The 19,577-nt window shown below is 49.5% G+C and overlaps 1 protein-coding gene across 1 annotated transcript in view; it reads right to left on the reverse strand.

Moving 5' to 3' along the window:
* Positions 1-19,577, reverse strand: part of NBEAL2 (neurobeachin like 2) — a 175,643-nt gene that overhangs the window by 91,759 nt on the left and 64,307 nt on the right. Inside the window, exon 3 of the mRNA XM_029911640.1 lies at positions 4,717-4,881. Within this exon, the coding sequence (XP_029767500.1) occupies positions 4,717-4,881 (165 nt within the window). The remainder of the gene's footprint in view (positions 1-4,716; positions 4,882-19,577) is intronic.

Below are 19,577 nucleotides of genomic sequence, written 5' to 3' on the forward strand. Positions count from 1 at the left end.
AGCAGGAACTGAAAAAGCTGTTAATTGCCAGGGATAAGGAAACAGAGCCAGCAAAAATGCTTGCAGTGAGAAACCAGCAGTTAGAACCCAAACAAAAGCAAAAAATAGCTGATATGGAAGGAGAAGCTGCTGAAGGAGAACACCTGTGTTTTGAACATGAACAAAGAATGGCATATATTCATTTGCAGGAACTAGAAGCTAAGGCAGAAGTGGACAGACTTAAGCTTCAACTCAAGAGAATAAAGGAACAACAGGAACTGTATCATCCAGAAAAGCCAGCTCCTCTCAACAGCAAAGATATGGATAAGTTTGTACCAATGTTGGTATGTTGTTTGACTCTCTAAGCAGTTGTCTGTGTGTAACCAAATTTACCCCAACACTGCCACCTTGTATGTAAATGCTTTTACTGGGAGCTCAGATGAAAGTAACCCCATAATTTGTGCAGAAAACATAAAAGTCAATGGTAAAAGCTGTTTAGGGCAAATTACAGCTTCTAACATCACTCTTGTTAAAGAAGATCTTGTCAAAGAGGAAGATTATTTACCAACTCAGAGTGTGAAAATTGTAATCCTCTATGAGTTTACTGTACGTGTGCCTTTAGCCAGAATCCATCTTAACACGAAGTTATAGCTGGTGTAAGAAAGTTATTGCCTAAGGATCTTTTGGTTAGGGATGATATTAAAGCTTTGTTCAGTCAGGTTGACATAAACCAGTCACAGGAAAGAAATAATCCTGAATCTGTGTCTATTAGGAGCAAGAATTGGCCCATGGAGGGTTTCTCCAAATGTTTGTCTGAGGAAGATAGCTGTTTGTCTGTGCAAAGAAGCAGTGCATATGTGGAAAAAAATTCTGAGTGTCTGTCTGGTATCTCAGAATGAATCTGGCATCAGATAAGGCTCAGGAAAATGTTTCTTTAGAGCAAACTAAAGTTGGTGATCAGGTTAAAGCCGTAACGGAGGAAGGAAGGGGGACAGTCTTGGTAAGTGATGGATTGTTGGCAAGTAAAGCTTGGGAAAGTCAGCCTGGCCCAGGTAAAAGTGATGTGCTTAAAGTAGCTCAGAGTAACAAGACACTATTTGTGGGAAACAGCAGCTTATCTGTTAATAGAGGGGACGGCAAAGAGAATTTAGATGAGCAGAGGCAGCCTTCTGAGCTGATGGCTTTGTCTAATGATCAGTTTGGGAAGGCCAGGTTAGTGGAACATGAGTATCCCTATACCTTACCTGTTACCAGTGTGGAGAATTGTCATAGTGAAGGAAATGTTCCTGTGACTGTTAGGGGTAATGGCTTGCCCATGAAGGGAGCTACCCCAATCTCCAAGCAGTTGTCTGTGAATAGCTGTGTGTGCTGGGACAAAGGAAAGGATATCCCAGGCTGTTTGTCTGTTAAAGGGGAATGTTTCTCCAGCTCTTTTCTGTCTATAAAGCAGACAGAAAAAGCCTGTCAGCCTATGAGGGCTGAAAATTTATCAGTTGACCCAGAGTTGATTCTGGATACAACTAAAGCCCAGGAAGGAAGTGGTCCTAAGTTTGTGTCTGCTAGGGATGATGACATTGTAACTAGGTTGCATCCAGTCAATGTCATAAATAGCTCCCAGAGACCAAGCGATTCTGGTGCTTCTATTTTGCCTATTGCTAGTGTGTTGCTGGGTAAAGATATGATAACCTTGTCTGATCGGGGTGAGGATATAGCCAGGGCACAAGGAAAGCATGAAGGTGATTTAACTATGTTACCCACTGACAGTGTGGAAACTTGTAACAAGGAAGAGAATGCTTCTAATCTTGTGACTGTGAAGTCTAGCAGTTTACCTGAAAGGGGGTTTTGTGAAAATCCTCCTGATGGGACAGAGGTGATTCTGGATTTAAGTGAAACCCAGGAAGCGTCTGTTGTTGCTCAGGAAAATGTTCCTTTAGAGCAAACCCTAGGTGAAAAGAGTAAGGGAAGAATTTCTGTGAAAAATGGGTTGTTGCTTAGAAAGATTCCTGAAGAGAAAAATCTTCAGGGTAGTTTTTGCAAGCAGTTTGCTGCAACGGATGGGTGTGGAAGTGATTTGATTGAGTTAACTCAGGGTGAATCACTGTATAGAGAAAGCAACAGTTTGTTTGGGAGACTTGTGAGTGAAAATGGATGGAATCTCTTTACGACAAGAGTCCAGCCTTGGAATTGGTAAAGTGTGAGGATCTGAAAACCAGTAAACAAGCTAGTGTCTGTGTTGATGCAAATTACCTGACTGGCTGCGGGGAGAAAGACTTGCCCATTGCCATTAGCAAAGAGGACGCACCCAGCCAGCCAATGGATTCTGTTACACAAGGGAGTTCAGATTTAGAGCTTGGCTACGCTTGCGAGTTACAGCACAATAAAGGAGCCCGGGCGCACTAGCTCACTCCCCGTCCACACTGGCAAGGCCCGTAGAGCGCTCTGATTCTGCGGCTACAGCGCTGCTGGTACTCCACCTCGGCGAGAGGAATAACGTTCGCTGCGCCCCCGCTGGAGCGCCCCAGCTTCAGTGTGAACGAGGTGTTGCATTACTGCGCTCTGATCAGCCTCCGGAAACGTCCCATAATCCCCTTAAGTCAAGTGGCCACTCTTGTCATTGTTTTGGATATGCCCTTTGAAAGCTCCGTTTGACAGCCGGCTGCTTATCTGCTCTGAGACAAAGCAACCATTACTGTGGAATGCTGTGTGAGAGCGAGAGAGAGGCGCGGGGGGAGGTGGGGGTCTGCTACTGTCTGAACTTACAAGACAGCATGCTGACATGCTCTCAGCCCCCCAAAAACCCACTCTCTCTCCCCCCATATACACACACAACACACTCCCTGTCACACTCCACCCCACCTCCTCCCATTTGAAAAGCACGTTGCAACTACTTGCATGCTGGGATAGCTACCACAATGCACTGCTCTCTGTGGCTGTTGCAAGAGCTGCTAATGTGGCCATGCCAGTGCGCTGTCAGCTGTCAGTGTGGACAGACTACAGCGCTTTCCCTACTGCGCTCTACGAAGGCTGGTTTAACTCAAAGCGCTCTACATCTGCAAGTGTAGCCATGCCCTTTGACCCTACTGGACAGGGAGGAAGGGAAGGATTAAACCTTGCAAATAAAAGCCACCTGTTAACCCTAAAATACCAAAACCCCAAGGAAGTGATTAAACTGAAAGCCTATGAGGTCAAGAAAAAGCTACAAAGATTCAAAAGGGATATTGAACAAGCTGACCTAAAGAATGATTTGTCTAAACCAAAGATTTGGCATGACAAAAATAATTCTAAATGTACACGTGATAAAACTGACGTTATTGCTAATGATTGTAACTAACTTGTTGCCGATACCAAGAACTGTAAAAATGTACAATGTGCAGGGTTTTTGGGAAAAACCCTTGAACATGTTGGGGGTGATATGTAAGAACTCATTATGCTGTAAAAGCCTTCATGGTTCTACTGTTTCATTACATGACAACACACACTATATTAAACGGCCTGGTGTTACTGATATTTCACAGTTAGTGCCTGTATCCAATCATGAAACTGTACATAGCAGAAAAACCACTACAAGCTTGAACTGCTGTGCACAAAGGGAAACTGAGGTACAACACCTCACAGCCTTCGTGGCTGAATGCCAGAGTAAGTGCTCTTTAAAAAACATGAATGGCTCTGTTAACACATAGACCAAACCCTGGACTCACTAAAGTGTTGCACAAAGTATGGGCTAAGTTTTTGGCTGAGGCCCAAATCAGGCATCATTAAATTTGGCCTTACAAAGAATTCAGTGTAAACACAGCTCTTATCAATGTTGGAAGGTCCTTAAGGTGTATCCAGGAGCTCTAATTTCGCCCTTCCACACAAGACTCATGTTGGGGGTGTGACGCATGGCTAGAAAGGGTTAAACATCCTAAGTATTGGAATATCCACCAGCTTTGGCTGCCCCATTCTTCGACGTTCACCTTAACTGACTGACCACAGCTGGCTCCCCATTAGGACCCCGGTCACAGTGTGGAAGACAGGGAGCGAACACGTTTATTTCATCATCAGACTATGTCTCTCTGCTTCCCCTCTGCCCCCAATGATGTAGGTATTAGTGAGAGCGCCTTCTTCCCCCCGCCACTCTGCCACCTCTGCCTCTCCAATTCCCCAGCCCCACTGAAAACCCCACACATCCTCAGGTCGGCCTAACAGCTCCCCCTCTGCCTCTCCGGCCTTGGCACCGAATGCTTGTACGCACTCGCTGTGTGACCCCGTTCCCTGATGGTTCTACCCTACGCCATGCTCTGACTCCAAGGTCCTGGGCTCAGGTTTCCTTGCTGGCTAGCTAAGATTGGGAGCCCTCCTTGGGCCCGAGGCCTGGCTAAGGCAGGGGTCAGGAGGATGGATAACTCCATTTCGTTTTCCACTACAGATAACCAAACGGGAGGGTGGTTATTGTGGCTAAAGCACAGCCCTGCATGCCAGGAGCCCTGGGTTCTGTTCCCAGCTCTACCCCTGCCTCCCAGTCTGACCCCTGGACCCGCCACTCAGCCGCTCTGTGCCTCAGAGGTCAGAAAACAAGAACCACCACTTACTACACGGGTTGCTGGGGCATGTACATACAAAATCCTGGGGCCCAGCCCTGCATTCCTGCCTCTGGAGGGCTTGGGAAGCAGGATCCGGTCCTCTGAAGCCTGCAAGCGGGAAGGTGCTACATTCTCACAGACTCCACCAGAGCAATGATTCAACTCTCCAGCCTACCTGCAGATGATGATAAAGAACTTGACGTGCAGGAGCGCCTGGCCAAGGCCCGCCTCGGCCGCCTCCTCGCGGGCAATCTGGGCCACGCAGTGCGCCAGCTGTTGGCTCAGCACGTGCAGGACGTCGCGTGGGAGCAGCGGGATCTCAGACACTGAATCTTCTGGCCTGGGGGGGGGACGGAGAAACAAAACAATTAGTCTAAGAGCTGGCATCCCCAGCCTCGGCATTCTGGGAGGGGGGAGATGCTGCCACCACGTTGTTTTTATCCCGAGTCTCACAATATTTGGTGTTTTTCTTCAAGCCCCAACTCTGGGAGTCATGGGATTCCAGGAGACTCTCAGCTTTAATTAAAAAAAAAAGTTAAGTAAAGGGTCTAGCCCTTGTTGTGGCAGAGAAGAGGCTTGAAAGCCTGACCCTTACCAGGTCTCAAGAATAAAGAGACCTGGTGGGAAAAAACTCATGAGTGCTGGATTCTAAGTCTCATGAGTTTGCGTGGCTCCAGCTCATGGTTTTTGGAATGCTCGCGGTTGGCAACAAATTCCTGGGTTCTAATCCCAGTCCTGCCCCACTATGACCCCTCTCAGAGTCACTTCTGCTCTGTCGTCTTCATTCTCCGCACACACACCCCACACACCTCCATCCACGAAGTGGGGGAGTCATCCTGACGCACCTCTGTACCAACACAAAGATCTACAGGTAAGGAGTGCTATGGGAAGACTGGACATAGTCATGAACAGTCTCCAAAATGTGTGAAAGGTGGTTATACCGAGAGGATGGTGATCAACTGTTCCCCATGTCCACTGAAGGTAGGACAAGAAGCAAATTGGCTTAATTTGCAGCAAAGAGAGATTTAGGTTAGATATTAGGAAAAGCCCCCAACTAGAAGAATAGGTAAGGACTGGAATAAGCTTCCAAGGGAGGTTGTGCAACCCCTAGCTCTTTGGAGGTTTTTAAGGAGAAGTTAGAAAAACATGGCAAGGCTGGTGTAGGTTTACTCATGCAGAGGGCTGGACTAGATGACCTCTTGAGGTCCCTTCCAGGCCTACATTTCAGTAATTACTGAACCACTGGGATCTTCCTCCAGCCCCTGCCAACATGTCCTAGTTTGAAAGGGAGGGAAACAGAAGTCACTCCTGTGGGCTAGGCACAAGCTGGGGGAGAGGGATTGGGACAAACATTTCTGTTAGGCCTCGTTTACATGTGCAAGTGAATTCGGATTAAGGCAGGGTGCACATTAAAGGGCAATAGCGATTCCTGAATAACGCCATGTGGGGTCACATTTATTCCAGAATCAGATTGCATTGGTCCAGGGTAGCTTCATCCGAAGTGCAGTCTCCAGGGTCCCACTGGGACAAAGATGGCAAGCAGGATAGAAGCAACCAATTCTTTCGAGTGACTGCTGTCCAGAAACAAGCGCGGCTTAAATGCAAAACTCGCCCTGGGCTATTATTTGCAAATGAGACACAAAGTAGGTCACTGACTTTAGGGCAGAGCAGGCAGCAGCTAAAAGAAATTTCTACTTTTGTTTGTTGTACCAGGGTAAGAGAACAGCTCTGTCATGGTCACCACCAATGCACTGACACTCCCAGCTCGCACCTAACAGGTGAGGGCTGCAGCAGCACAACCGATTGTTTCTATTTGAACATAAGAACGGCCACACTGGGTCAGACCAAAGGTCCATCTAGCCCAGTGTCCTGTCTTCCGCCAGTGGTCAATGCCAGGTGCCCCGGAGGGAGTGAACAGAACAGGTCATCATCAAGTGATCCATCCCCTGTCGCCCATTCCCAGCTTCTGGCAAACAGAGGCTAGGGACACCCTCCCTGTCCACCCTGGCTAATAGCCATTGATGGACCTATCCTCCAGGAACCCTGTTACAGTCTTGGCCTTCACACAACATCCTCTGGCAACGAGTTTCATAGGCTGCCTGCACTGTGTGAAGAAATACTTCCTTTTGTTTGTTTTAAACCTGCTGCCTATTCATTTCATTCGGTGACCCCTAGTTCGTGTGTTATGAGAAGGAGTAAATAACACTTCCTGATTCACTTTCTCCACACCAGTCATAATTTTATAGACCTCTATCATATCCCCCCTTAGTCGGCTCTTTTCCAAGTTGAAAAGTCCCAGTCTTATTAATCTCTCCTCATATGGAAGCTGTTCCATACCCCTAATCATTTTGTTGCCCTTTTCTGATCCTTTCCCAATTCCAATATTTGAAACCTATCAAGATATTTTCCTCATATATGGACCCCTGTCCCCCATGGCACAGTCTATCCCACAACTGCACCTGATCACTGACCCAGAATCGGTGGGTTCAGAGCTGTGGTAACTGGATAGTCCTATGAATGTCAGCAGTGCTCAATAACAGCCTGTCTGACTTCAGGGCCAGCAGCAGGACTGACTTCTACTGGAGCTCTTGAAAGTTGAAATCTGGTGACCGGACACTCATCACGACAACTAAACTAAATACCCTGTGTGCCAAAGCCACCACGGGCTTTGGTGGTAAAGAGGGACCCACCAGATGCACATGAAAGAAGTGGACTGGATCTGGTGAGCTCTGGGCACAGTGCTGGGGAGAGGGAGATAAAGGACAACTCCCAGGCCCCGGTTAGTGCCAGGCCATAGACCGGGGGAAGGTGTGTGTGCCACACTGTCTACGCTTACACAGGCCACTGCACTGGAGAGCAAGAGTCTCTCCAGACACTGGCAGGTGCCTTCAGCTGCCGTTTTATAGATTCATAGATTCTAGGACTGGAAGGGACCTCGAGAGGTCATCGAGTCCAGTCCCCTGCCCGCATGGCAGGACCAAATACTGTCTAGACCATCCCTGATAGACATTTATCTAACCTACTCTTAAATAACTCCAGAGATGGAGATTCCACAACCTCCCTAGGCAATTTATTCCAGTGTTTAACCACCCTGACAGTTAGGAACTTTTTCCTAATGTCCAACCTAAACCTCCCTGCAGTTTAAGCCCGTTGCTTCTTGTTCTATCCTTAGAGGCTAAGGTGAACAAGTTTTCTCCCTCCTCCTTATGACACCCTTTTAGATACCTGAAAACTGCTATCATGTCCCCTCTCAGTCTTCTCTTTTCCAAACTAAACAAACCCAATTCTTTCAGCCTTCCTTCATAGGTCATGTTCTCAAGACCTTTAATCATTCTTGTTGCTCTTCTCTGGACCCTCTCCAATTTCCCCACATCTTTCTTGAAATGCAGTGCCCAGAACTGGACACAATACTCCAGCTGAGGCCTAACCAGAGCAGAGTAGAGCAGAAGAATGACTTCTCATGTCTTGCTCACAACACACCTGTTAATACATCCCAGAATCACGTTTGCTTTTTTTGCAACAGCATCACCCTGTTGACTCATATTTAGCTTGTGGTCCACTATAACCCCTAGATCCCTTTCTGCTGTACTCCTTCCTAGATAGTCTCTTCCCATTCTGTATGTGTGAAACTGATTTTTCCTTCTTAAGTGGAGCACTTTCCCCCTCGCTGGTCAGATATCAGCTTCTCAGCCAAGTCCAGGCCAAGGGACCAGCCACCATGTGGAGCCTGGAACCACAGGGCTCGGCGCCAGGATTACTAAACGAGGAGGAGATGTCAGACTTGCTTACAAGACAAGCCTACGGGGGAAAGGAGGGCGGCCCAGCGAGACGGATGGCTCAGGACATTTGGAAGCAGGGAGGTGGTGTCGAGGGCATCAAGCAAGGCCGCCTTGTGAATGACCTATCGGTACAGGGACATGGGTGCCCTCAGGAGACTGCCCCTGGTCTGGGTGAAAGCCCCACAGTACAGGGAGCCCTAGAGCAGGGTGGGGGTGCAGGGAGTCCCTCCTCACCTCTCCCATGCAGGCACTGTGATTTGGCAGGCTACGCCCACAACCTGGGAGGCACGGGTCTGGACAGTGCGAAGGTCCTAGGGGTGGCTCAGTGGGATGTCATGGGGGGCACCAGCGGGACAGGGGCACCAAGCATGCTAGCAAGTCACTCAGCCTACAAGCAGCATGCCCAGTTCTGGCCTCCGCAGGCCTAGGCCCAAGCCACAACACGGTGAAGTCAGTGGAAGCCTTTCCATTACCTTCACTGGACTTTGCATCGCGCTCCTCATGTCTCCAGCTACCCCTCGCTGCTGTGCAGGCCCTCTGCTCCATCTCCCCCCACAGCAGCCATGGCTCAGAGCCACGCCAGAGGCCCCCATTAACATACGGCATAACCGCGGCCCGGTCCCCCTGCCCCCTCCACCTCCCCATACCCCCAGGCAGCAGAGCTCTATCCAGGGGAGTCGCAATTTAACATCCTGGCCAGGACCTAAGGGGCAGCCAGGCTCTTTGGATGCCAGCGCCGCTCCTCATTTGCTCGGCAAGGGAGGTGGGAGACACGTACACGATGCGAGCAGCAGCAGCTCTTCCTCCATGGCAACGGTTGCCAGGACCAAGACAATGGAGCAACAATCAGGTGGAGTCTCCCTCCGGCCAGCTGGCCTGTCGCTTCGTGCTGCTGCCACCGTTTGCCATCCCCACTGCCATCCATCTAGGCAGCACCGGCAGGTTATTTGTGCCTACCAGTCCGGTTCACTCTTCAGGGGCCCAGAGCTCCCTTCGTCACACAGCAGCACTGCCAGGCAGTTACAAAAGGACGGCAAAGCCTTTGATCGTAGCAACTCGGAGAGACGTTGGCTCAAGTACAGACTTTCAGCTTAACTCCAGTACAAGCGTCCAGCTCGGTGGGGTAAATCCATCAAACCGATAATACACAGCATGCGCCTTGGCTCCGGAGTTTGCCTCCTTGCTGCAGAATTTTGCTCCAGGGTCCGTTGTGTTTTAAAAGTATGCTTCTAGCCTTCATGGCTATGAGATACCCTAGCCAACATGAACCCCCTTGTGAACCGACGGGGTAATGCCTGCCTTAATCTGCAGAGAGCCTGAACCAATAGCTCGGAGAGGTGTGAACCGTCCATTCATCTTCATCACGGGCTCTATGGACACTTGCGAGTCTGTAGCCCCCGAGAGTTTGGCATTTAAGAACGGCCATACAGGGTCAGACCAAAGGTCCATCTAGCCCAGTATCCTGTCTTCTGACAGTGGCCAGTGCCAGGTGCCCCAGAGGCAATGAACAGAACAGGTAATCACCAAGTGATCCAGGCCCCCCCATTGCAGGGGGCTGGGGGGGATCTGTCTGCTGCAGGCCTGCCCGGGGGCATGGAAAGGTGGAGGGGACCGGAAGACTTGGCCGCATAGCCATGGTTACGCTACGCATTACTGTAACTCCGGACAATATTGTGGCAGAGACAGGGGAGAGTAGTGAAAAAACTCATCCTTGGACAATCAGAGTTTAGACAGATTAGTATCTGCACGTCATGAGCAGCGGGGCAGGAATGAATCATAGAATCACACAACTGGAAGGGACCTCGAGAGGTCATCTAGTCCAGTCCCCTGCACTCATGGCAGGACTAAGTATCTAGACCATCCCAGACAGGTGTTTGTCCAACCTGCTCTTAAAAATCCCCAATGATGGAGATTCCACAACCTCCCTGGGCAATTTATTCCAGTGCTTAAACCACCCTGACAGTTAGGAAGTTGTTCCTAATGAAGGATATATTAGGAAGATTAGCCATTTTTATTCAGTTAGTTGTACTGTAATGGTTGTTCTTCGAGATGCCAACGCTGGAGAACTTTGCCTAGCAGTACCCATAGCCCCTCCCTTGGCCATGGAGCACAGACTCCAATGCAGAGGGGACAGAGGGTGGGTTGGGGCATCTACGTCTGCATCACATCTTGCAGAACAGTTAAATACATGTAAAGTAACGGTTTTTTCTTCTTTTTCGAGTAGATGCAGATGGGTATTCCATGTAGGTGACTCACAAGCAGTAGTAGCAGGAGGTGGGGCTCAGAGTCCATTTAAACAAGAATTGCCTGCTCAAAGTTTGCAGCTGAGCCGGATGCAGTAGTAACGGCATAGCGGTTTGTAAACGTACATTCAGAGGACCAAGTGGCAGCCCTGCAAATGTTCAATATAGGAACGTCACTTAGAAACATCATCGACGTGGCCTGGGACTTCATGAGATGAGCATGCACCCTTTGAGGGGACCCAGTTGGAGATGCATCATATGCGGTCATGGTACAGGAAGTTATCCACTTGGAGATTGTCTGTGCAGAGACTGCTTGCTCCTTCATTCCATCCGCATAGGAAACAGACAGCATAAAGAACAGAACGGTTTAGTCCGATCCAGGTAAAAAGCCAAACCTTGCCTGACATCCAACGTATGAAGATCCTGCTCATCTGGGATTGAATGCGGCTTAGAGAAAAAACACTGGGAGATATATATCTTGGTTTAAGAGAAACTGAGAAACCACTTTAGATTTAAAAAAAAACCCCTCAGGATGCAGCTGTAGGGTTATTTTGTCTTTGGAAAATTGTGTGCAAGGACGCGCCATCCTCAAAGCCTGCAACTCACTCTCCCGCCGGCAGATGTTATGGCCACAAGAGGGGGAAAAAAAAGTTTTGTGACACAGAATGGAGAGAGAAGACGTTGCCAGAGGCTTGAACGGAGGGCCCATAAGAGCCGCTAAGACTGTACTAAGATCCTGCAAAGGAACCGGCTCTTTAACTGGCAGGTAGAGATGAGTGATTCCTTTCGAGAACCTCTCTGCCATGGAGTACGAAAACACCAACTTCCCATGGATAAGAGGATGAAATGCTGAAATCACCCGAGTGGACTCGCAATGAACTAAGTGCAAGACCAGAAGACTGAAGGTGTAATAGGTACTCCAAAATGTCCTGGCTACACGCCAACTTCCGTTTAACTCCCTAGGTTAACAACCACATGGAGAACTGCTTCCACTTGGCCAAGTAGGCCACTCTGATGGAAGGCTTAGGCAAGAACTGGGCTTGTTTAGTCTCCAGAAGAGAAGAGTGAGGGGGGATTTGATAGCTGCTTTCAACTACCTGAAGGGAGGTTCCAAAGAGGATGGAGCTAGGCTGTTCTCAGTGCTGGCAGATGACAGAACAAGGAGCAATGGTCTCAAGTTGCAGTGGGGGAGGTTTAGGTTGCATATTAGGAAACACTATTTCACTAAGAGGGTGGTGAAGCACTGGAATGGGCTACCTAGAGAGGTGGTAGAATCTCCATCAGAGGTTTTTAAGGTCAGGCTTGACAAAGCCCTGGCTGGGATGATTTATTTGGGGATTGGTCCTGCTTTGAGCAGGGGGTTGGACTAGATGACCTCCTGAGGTCCCTTCCAACCCTAATCTTCTATAATTCTAAGATTTGCCAGATTGCCTCAAACGTCATTCCTCCTCTAACCAGCCAGCATCCACACCATGAGATGCAGGGAGCTGAGTGCTGGATGCAAAACTTGACCATAATGCTGAGTCAGGAGGTTGGGGTGAAGAAGAGGTATGGGAGGCTGAACTGATAAATGTGAGGAGGTCAGAGGAACAACGTTGTTTTGGCCATGCTGGAGCAATGAATGTGAGCTTGGCAAGGTCCAATTTCAGCTTGAGAATGACCGGCAGGATGATCAGCATTGGAGGAAAAGCATACAGGAATGCCAGTTCCCAGCTCAGGTGAAAAGCATCCGTCAGGGAGCCTGGACTGAGACCCCCTCCAGAGCAGTACAGCCTACATTTCTTGTTGCGTTTCGTGGCAAACAGGTCGATCGTCAGAATGCCCCAAACTGCAAAGATGGCCCGCAGGATCCTGGGCTTCAGAGACCTCTCATGATTCAGGGAGAAATTTCTGCTGAGGTCATCTGCTAAGTGATTCTGGATCCCAGGTAAGAGGCTTAGGGACAGCTGGAGCATGGGGTTGCATCCCTGTGCATCTTGGCTAACAGCCATTGATGGACCCAGCCTCCATGAATTTATCTAGTTCTTTTTTGAATCCTGTTATAATCTTGGCCTTCACAACCGTTTACCCCTTTTTCCAGACAATTTAGGACTATGTTGAAAAGCACAGGTCCCAGTACAGATCCTTGAGGGACCCCACTAATGACCTCTCTCCACTGTCCCTGAGAGAACCCTCCCATTTTTCCCATGATGGCTCTCTTCGCTTAAGAGCCTTTGGTGAGGGACCTTGTTGAAGGCTTTCTGAAAGTCCAAGTACACTATACCCACTGGATCATCCTTGTCCATGTGTTTGTTGACTTCTTCAAAGAATTCTAATAGATTGTTGAGGCATGATTTCCCTTTACTAGCCATGTTGACTTTTCCCCAACATATTGCATTCTACTAGGTGTCTGATAATTTTGTTCTTTACTATCGTTTCAACCAGTTTGCCTGGTACTGAAGTTAGCCTTACTGGCCTGTAACTGCCAGGATGACAGAAAAAACAGCATGCGTCTGACGAAGTGGGTATTCACTCATGAAAGCTTATGCTCCAATACATCTGTTAGTCATAAAGGTGCCACAGGACACACTGTTGCAGAAAAAAACAGTGTTACATTAGCTATCCTCCAGTCATCTGGTACAGAGGCTGATTTAAATAATAGGTTACATACCAGTTAGTAGTTCTGCAATTTTATATTTGAGTTCCTTCAGAACTAGTATTTTAATTTGCTGTTTAATTTGTCAATTTGTTCCAAAACCTCCTCTACTGACACCTCAGTCTGGGACAGTTTCTCAAATCTGTCACCTGAGATGAATGGCTCAGATGTGAGATTCTCCCTCACCTCTTCTGCCGTGAAGACTGTGGGGAAGCTAAATAAATTCTTTGCATCAATGTCCTTGTCTTCCTTGAGTGCTCCCCTTTAGCACTTCGATTGCTCAGTGGCCCCACTGATTGGCAGGCTTCCTGCTTCTGAGGTACTTAAAACTAACAGCTCCTTTCTATTTTTCTCAATAGGATTTAGTCCTGCCATGAGTACCGGAGACTGGACTAGGTGACCTCTCAAGATCCCTTCCAGTCCTAGGTTTCTATTATTCCAATTTTTAGAGGAAGTCTTTTGGTCTCTAACTACCTCTTCCACTCTGTTTAGCCATGGGGGCATTAGTTTCATAATCTTACTGTTTTATTTGAGATATACATATAGCATGAGCCTCTATTATAGTGTTTTAAATTAAGTGCGTCTGCAGCTTGCAGGCATTTCACTCTTGTGACTACAAAAACATCCTGCATCCGAAGAAGTGAGGTTTTTACTCACGAAAGCTTATGCCCAAATAAATCTGTTAGTCTTTAAGGTGCCACCAGACTCCTTGTTGTTTTTGTAGATACAGACTAACACGGCTACCTCCTGATACTTGACACTCTTGTGACTGTTCCTTTTAATTTCCATTTAACTGGCCTCTCATTTTTGTATAGTTCCTTTTTGAAGTTAAATGCTACTGTGGTGGGTTTCTTGGGTATTCCCCCCCGTCCCCCAAGGAATGTTACATTTAATTACATTATGGTTGCTATTACCAAGCAGTTCAGCTATATTCACCTCTTGGACCAGATCCTGTGTACCACTTAGGAATAAATCAAGCATTGTCTCTCCCCTAGACGAGCTGCTGCAAGAAGCAGTCATTAATGGGGTCTAGAAATTCTCTCTCTGCAGCCCATCCTCAGGTGACATGATCCCAGTCAATATGGGGACAGTTGAAATCCACCATTATTGGAGTTTGTTTTGGAGTCTAATCTCCTGAGCATTTCACCATCCTCCTCAGGTGGTCAGTACGATATTCCTAGTGCTACACTCTGATTATTCAAGCTTTCCGTTGATGTTTCGGATCCTAGGATGAGACCTAAAACAGCCGAATCAGCTTAGCGTGAACTGAAGCTGGAGAGGGGACTTCTCCATGCTGATCCTGGCGGGGTACCGGGGAGCGGCTGGAACGTGTGCCGGAAAGAGTAGGGTACCAGTCACCACTCCTCTTAGAAACGGAGGAAGAGTCTCCCTGAGCCTTGGAGCAGTTCCGATTAGTCTTATGGGACCTCCTCCTCACCGCGCTAGAGGAGGGAGAACTCTGCTTCCTCTTGGGCGAAACAGCAGCGTCCGAACGTGGAGCGACATCACCTGCTGGTTCTGAAGGCGACCGCCGATCAGATGAGGGCCTTGATGCGTCAGCCATACGTCTCTGGCCATCCGAGGCCTCTTTTGGAACGACTTACAGATGGAGCACCGTTCCTTAACGTGTCCTTCACCAAGACACAAGCACCGTGGGTGGGGATCACAGGCCCCAAGACAAACAATGCTTGAACTACAGCGAGAGCCAACTACTCTAGACACACTTAACTAAACCAAACGTACTACTAACTATTAACCAGAGGGGAAAAACCCCCCTCAGAAAACAGACTGAAAACATGACGTGAACACATCACACCGAGTGGCAACTCTAGCTGTGGGCGGTGAGAAGGAACTGAGGCGGGTCGGTGTGGCAGTACCCTTACATAGTTAGGGGAGGAGCGAGGGCCACAGGGGACGAGGACCCCTCCCCTACGGGTACTGCTAGGCAAAGTTCTCCCGCTTCGGTGCACTGGGCATGCGCATACCGACACAGAATACACGGCTGCCTCTACTTGAAGAAGTCAGCACTGCTGCCAAATTTGCTGCCATCCACCGGACCAGGGCTCGCAGTGAGCAGAGCAGAGTGACTGTGCTCCAAGCCCGACGCCAAAGGCAGGGGGAGGGGAAGGTGCAAGGAACAGGAAGAGGAGTACGCCAACAAACAGCGTCCTGGGAAACTGTGGGACAGCCCGTAAGCTTCAGAAATGCCCCCTGGCTTACATTGTTGCTGGTGCATTGCAGGCTACGTGGCACTTATGCAAATAAGACTTTGCCCAGAAACCTCTTCTTTCTAGCCTAGCACAAATTTAAACACGCTGGCATGTCCCTCTCAGCGGAGAGGCACTGAAGAGAGGGCATGCCAAGTGTCATTGATAAAACCCCTGAAAACACCCTCATCAGACCGGGATAGGCAGAGGCTTAAGACAGCTTCCCTTGGCAGGGGATTACGGCTGCTTGATCTAACTGCTCAATGAGATGCCACTCACAGCTCTATCTCCCACTCCACACACAGCCACCTTCCAAAAATAGACTCGCTCAGGATCCAACAGGCTAAGTGTGGAGCCCAGCGCCAGAGAGCAAAGGGATTTCTCTGCAGCTGAGCTCAGAGGGAGATAAGAGCGAGACGCATTCTTCCCAGCCCCAGAACTCAGATTAACGCCACCAGCAGAATTTGAACGGCCCAGTGGTTAGGGAGGCAGTGTGGGACTCTGAAGAGCTGGCTTTGAGCCTGTGCTCCACCACAGTCTTCCTATAGTGAGAAGCTGATTCAAGGTGGTAAGGCAGTCGGGTACTGTGTAGTGGGGACTTTGTAAGTACATGCGTATAGACAGCCCTAAGTATGCGCAACGGCCTCGGGGCTCACTTCTGGTTTATATCTTATGTACCAAAGCTCATGCTTCAGGGCTTCAGCCAGCCACTGGCAGGGGTCAGGAAGGGATTTCCCCCAGTGTAGTCTGGGAGGTTGTTTGTTTTTTTTTTTAAATCTCCTTCCTCCGAAACACCAGAGATTGTCATGGCTGGAGAGGAGACATTGGATGGGGAGGGGCAGGGCTCTGAGGTGTTACCGAGGGGGCATGGCTGGCTGGTTTTTGCTCACGTCAGGGTCTAACTGATCACCACATATGGGGTGAGGAAGGAATTTCCCCCCCAGGTTAGATTGGCAGTGACCAGAGGGGGGAAGAAGGGGAGGGTTTGCCTTGCTCTGCAGTGTGTGGGTGAGGACCACTTGTCAGGAATAATGGGTGTATCTCAAACATTTGCCTGCCACTGCAGGGGACTCACGCATTGGTGCACCTCGATCCCCCTTATTCTCTGCCTGTGGCGCATAATAGCCTCCTCTTCTGTGGGCTGTGATACTTTGTCTAATTCAGTTGGTGGGTTTAGTGTGTGTGTGGGGGGGGTGGGGGAGGCTGGTGGCCTGTGATAGACAGGAGGTCCCTTAAGGCCTTGAACTCCATGAGTCTTTCTTCTGGTCTTCCCCCACCATAGCTAGACAGGTTGTTTGCCCTGCAGTTTGCACTAGGAAACAGAACTGACTAATACCCCAGTATAAAGGAGATGGTAATGTCATCTCCATGGAGAGCTCCTTGCTGTCACCACCTCCCCATGCACGGCGCAGGGAAATCAGCTCTCTGTCATCCTGCCCCACCCCCACAAGAGGAGGGAAGCCGCCAGGAAATTGCACTGATGGTTGGAAGACGCGAGGACAGATTGTAACGTTTCGTCCGCTCGCTGCAATAGAACAAAGGGGTGTGGAAATCAACACTGTGCCGGTGCTAACCACAGGCAGAGGGAGAGAGAGGTGCAGCCACTGCATGATCTGAAACCTGGAAGCAAAGGTTTCCACAAATGGCTGCTTGGAGTTCAACTATCCAGGGCCTAATTGTTAATCTCACCCAGGGGCCCAATTGTGGTTACCTGCATGAATTTGCACTGACACTAGCTTGGGTAAGAGAGTTATCAATCCACATGCTTCAGGTCATAAAACTGACCACCAGAATGGGTCAGGAAGGACTCAACCATATAAAAACAGCATTGCTCCAAAGGTCAGATGCATTATGGACTTCATCCTGAGTCACCTTATTGATTTCAATATGGATCGCAGGGACTCAGCACCTTTCAGGATCAGGTTCTGTACTGTGGAGTGGTGGTATAGGACTTCCCGTCAAGCATCAGTTATCGGCCAAAATTTGAGCAAGGGAGGGTGGGAGCGTGAGAAGAGTTTCATCTGAAAGACAACCCACAATGAGCACAGAGTCTGGCTTTACTGCTTCAGAGCTGGTCAAATCCTTTCCAAGGGGTGAACATAATCCTCAGTTACACAGTCAGATTGCCTAATGGGCAGAATGCCCTCTGACCTGCCAGAGGTTTATTCCAGATCTCTTCATGGGCACTTTCCTAATCTCAAAGCCTGGGGCAGTCCCAGCCCATTGTATGCCCCTTCCACACCTGGCCAGTGGAATGAAGAAGCTGGAGAGTCCAGATTTTAGCCTCCTACAGCAAGTACGTTAAAACCCACCCCGAGGTACCAAGGCAGGAGCGCGGGAGAACTTTGGAGGCTCCTCTCCGCTCGAGTGCCAGATGTACCCCCAGAGGGGTCAATGCAGGGGGCTCGGAATCCAGGAACCAGCCACGCCACAAGCCAGGCACTCAGGCAGGAGACCAAGGACTTAGGATCCGCCAGAGTATCAGAGATATGCTCCTTGATCCAACAGAGGCCGCAGGAGCTGAATCAAAGACTCTAGATCAGTTGGCGGTTGGGGAGAGAACTCAAGAAAAAGGCCAATGCAGAGCAGGGAGTGCTGGTAGCGTCAACAACGAACTCAGCTGCATAAATGAAGCAGAAGAGGACGAGCGAACCCTCCTTCCCACCATTCCTGAGCCTGGCACGCCCTAAATCCAATTCCTCCTTTTGTTATGCCGAGGTAGCCCAATGAGAGGACAGGGTTTAATGAACGCATTGTGAAATATTTCACAATGCACAACCACAGGCGTGTTCCGCTCGTGCGTCACGCCGGCCGAGGAGCCTCCGCAAATGGCGTTAAGTGTAGATTAGCGGATTGTTGACAGGGCCGAGGGCAATTACTGTACAACAATTAGGGGACTTGCTAAATATAGCCGATATTTGGAGCCTGGCTTTCCTTCTGCCTTAAGCCATCCAGATTGGGCTCCATTCTCCCAGCACTGAGCTCCTGGATCATCACATCTATAGACATGGGAACCACCATGGCCAGAGAGAGCAGGAGCCCAAGCCTGGAATAGCAGGGGGGCCTGTGGGTCAGGGCACAGAGCTCTGCCAGTGCCAGCACTGGAGCCACAGAGGCGCAGAAGGGAAAGAAAAGCTTTAATGGCTACCGCTGCCTGCATCACATCTAGCCACTAGTCCTGCCGTGGAAAGTCACCCACCCGATTGACATCCCTGCCCCTCCTGAACAACGCGAGCAACGACGCACGTGGGATTTCAGGGCACTGTTGTAAGGGCAAATCCCTCGGGCTTTCAGCCGCCTGCCCCCATTCTGTCTATTCCCCAGCACAGAAGCAGCTCAGGAATTGGCTGGAGAAATTCTGCATTAGGTGGAGTTGCATTAGGAGGAGGTTTTCAAGAGCCCCAAAGCCACGAGCGATGGGCACTAACAAGGGGCACCGTCCCCCATAGGCAGTGGGCACCACAGGACACAATGATGCACAGCCTCAGTCCTGTCCTGCAGAAAGATCTTCTCCAGAGTTAGCAGTCAAATCTCACCCTCCTGCACGTCCCATCTAGAGATGAGGCTTCTCTTGCCTGGGATGGACGGTGGAGAACAGGCCTGGAAACAAACACAACCTGGGCGGAGACCATGGGACCCTCACTTCCACTGGGCTTCCAGGGAACAGCTGCTAGCAGCGGAGTTGGGAATTGGTCCTGCTTTGAGCAGGGGGTTGGACTAGATGACCTCCTGAGGTCCCTTCCAACCCTGATATTCTATGATTCATCCCTGTGAATCCTTGTTAGAGTCACTATTATTGCACGCTCCTTGGGGCAGGGACCTCCCTTCCAGGTAATACACCGAGCACAATGATGCCTCCACATTAATATCATGAGGCAAGGTCAAGAAGCTCTTCCTCCTGGAGAAGTGATGCCTGCGCCCTCAGGCGGAGGAGGATTAGAAGCCATTCGAAGCGAGACAGGCATAGCTCTTGGGATGGATCACTGGCTACAGTGCCAGTCACCTCCAAGGCACTGGACCTGGCCCGAGCAGGTGGCTCCAGAATGTCACAGCCGCCTGGTTTCACGCTGGCAGCAATGGATATGGGGGTCTCAGTGCAGGCCCTGGAAGGAGAGGGTCCACTTCACAACAATAACCCCAAGTGGTACTAATTGGCCCCTTTCCTGGCAAGA

Source organism: Terrapene carolina, unplaced genomic scaffold (assembly GCF_002925995.2).
Source record: "Terrapene carolina triunguis isolate 2854851 unplaced genomic scaffold, T_m_triunguis-2.0 Scaffold111, whole genome shotgun sequence".
Taxonomy (NCBI): Eukaryota; Metazoa; Chordata; order Testudines; family Emydidae; genus Terrapene; species Terrapene triunguis.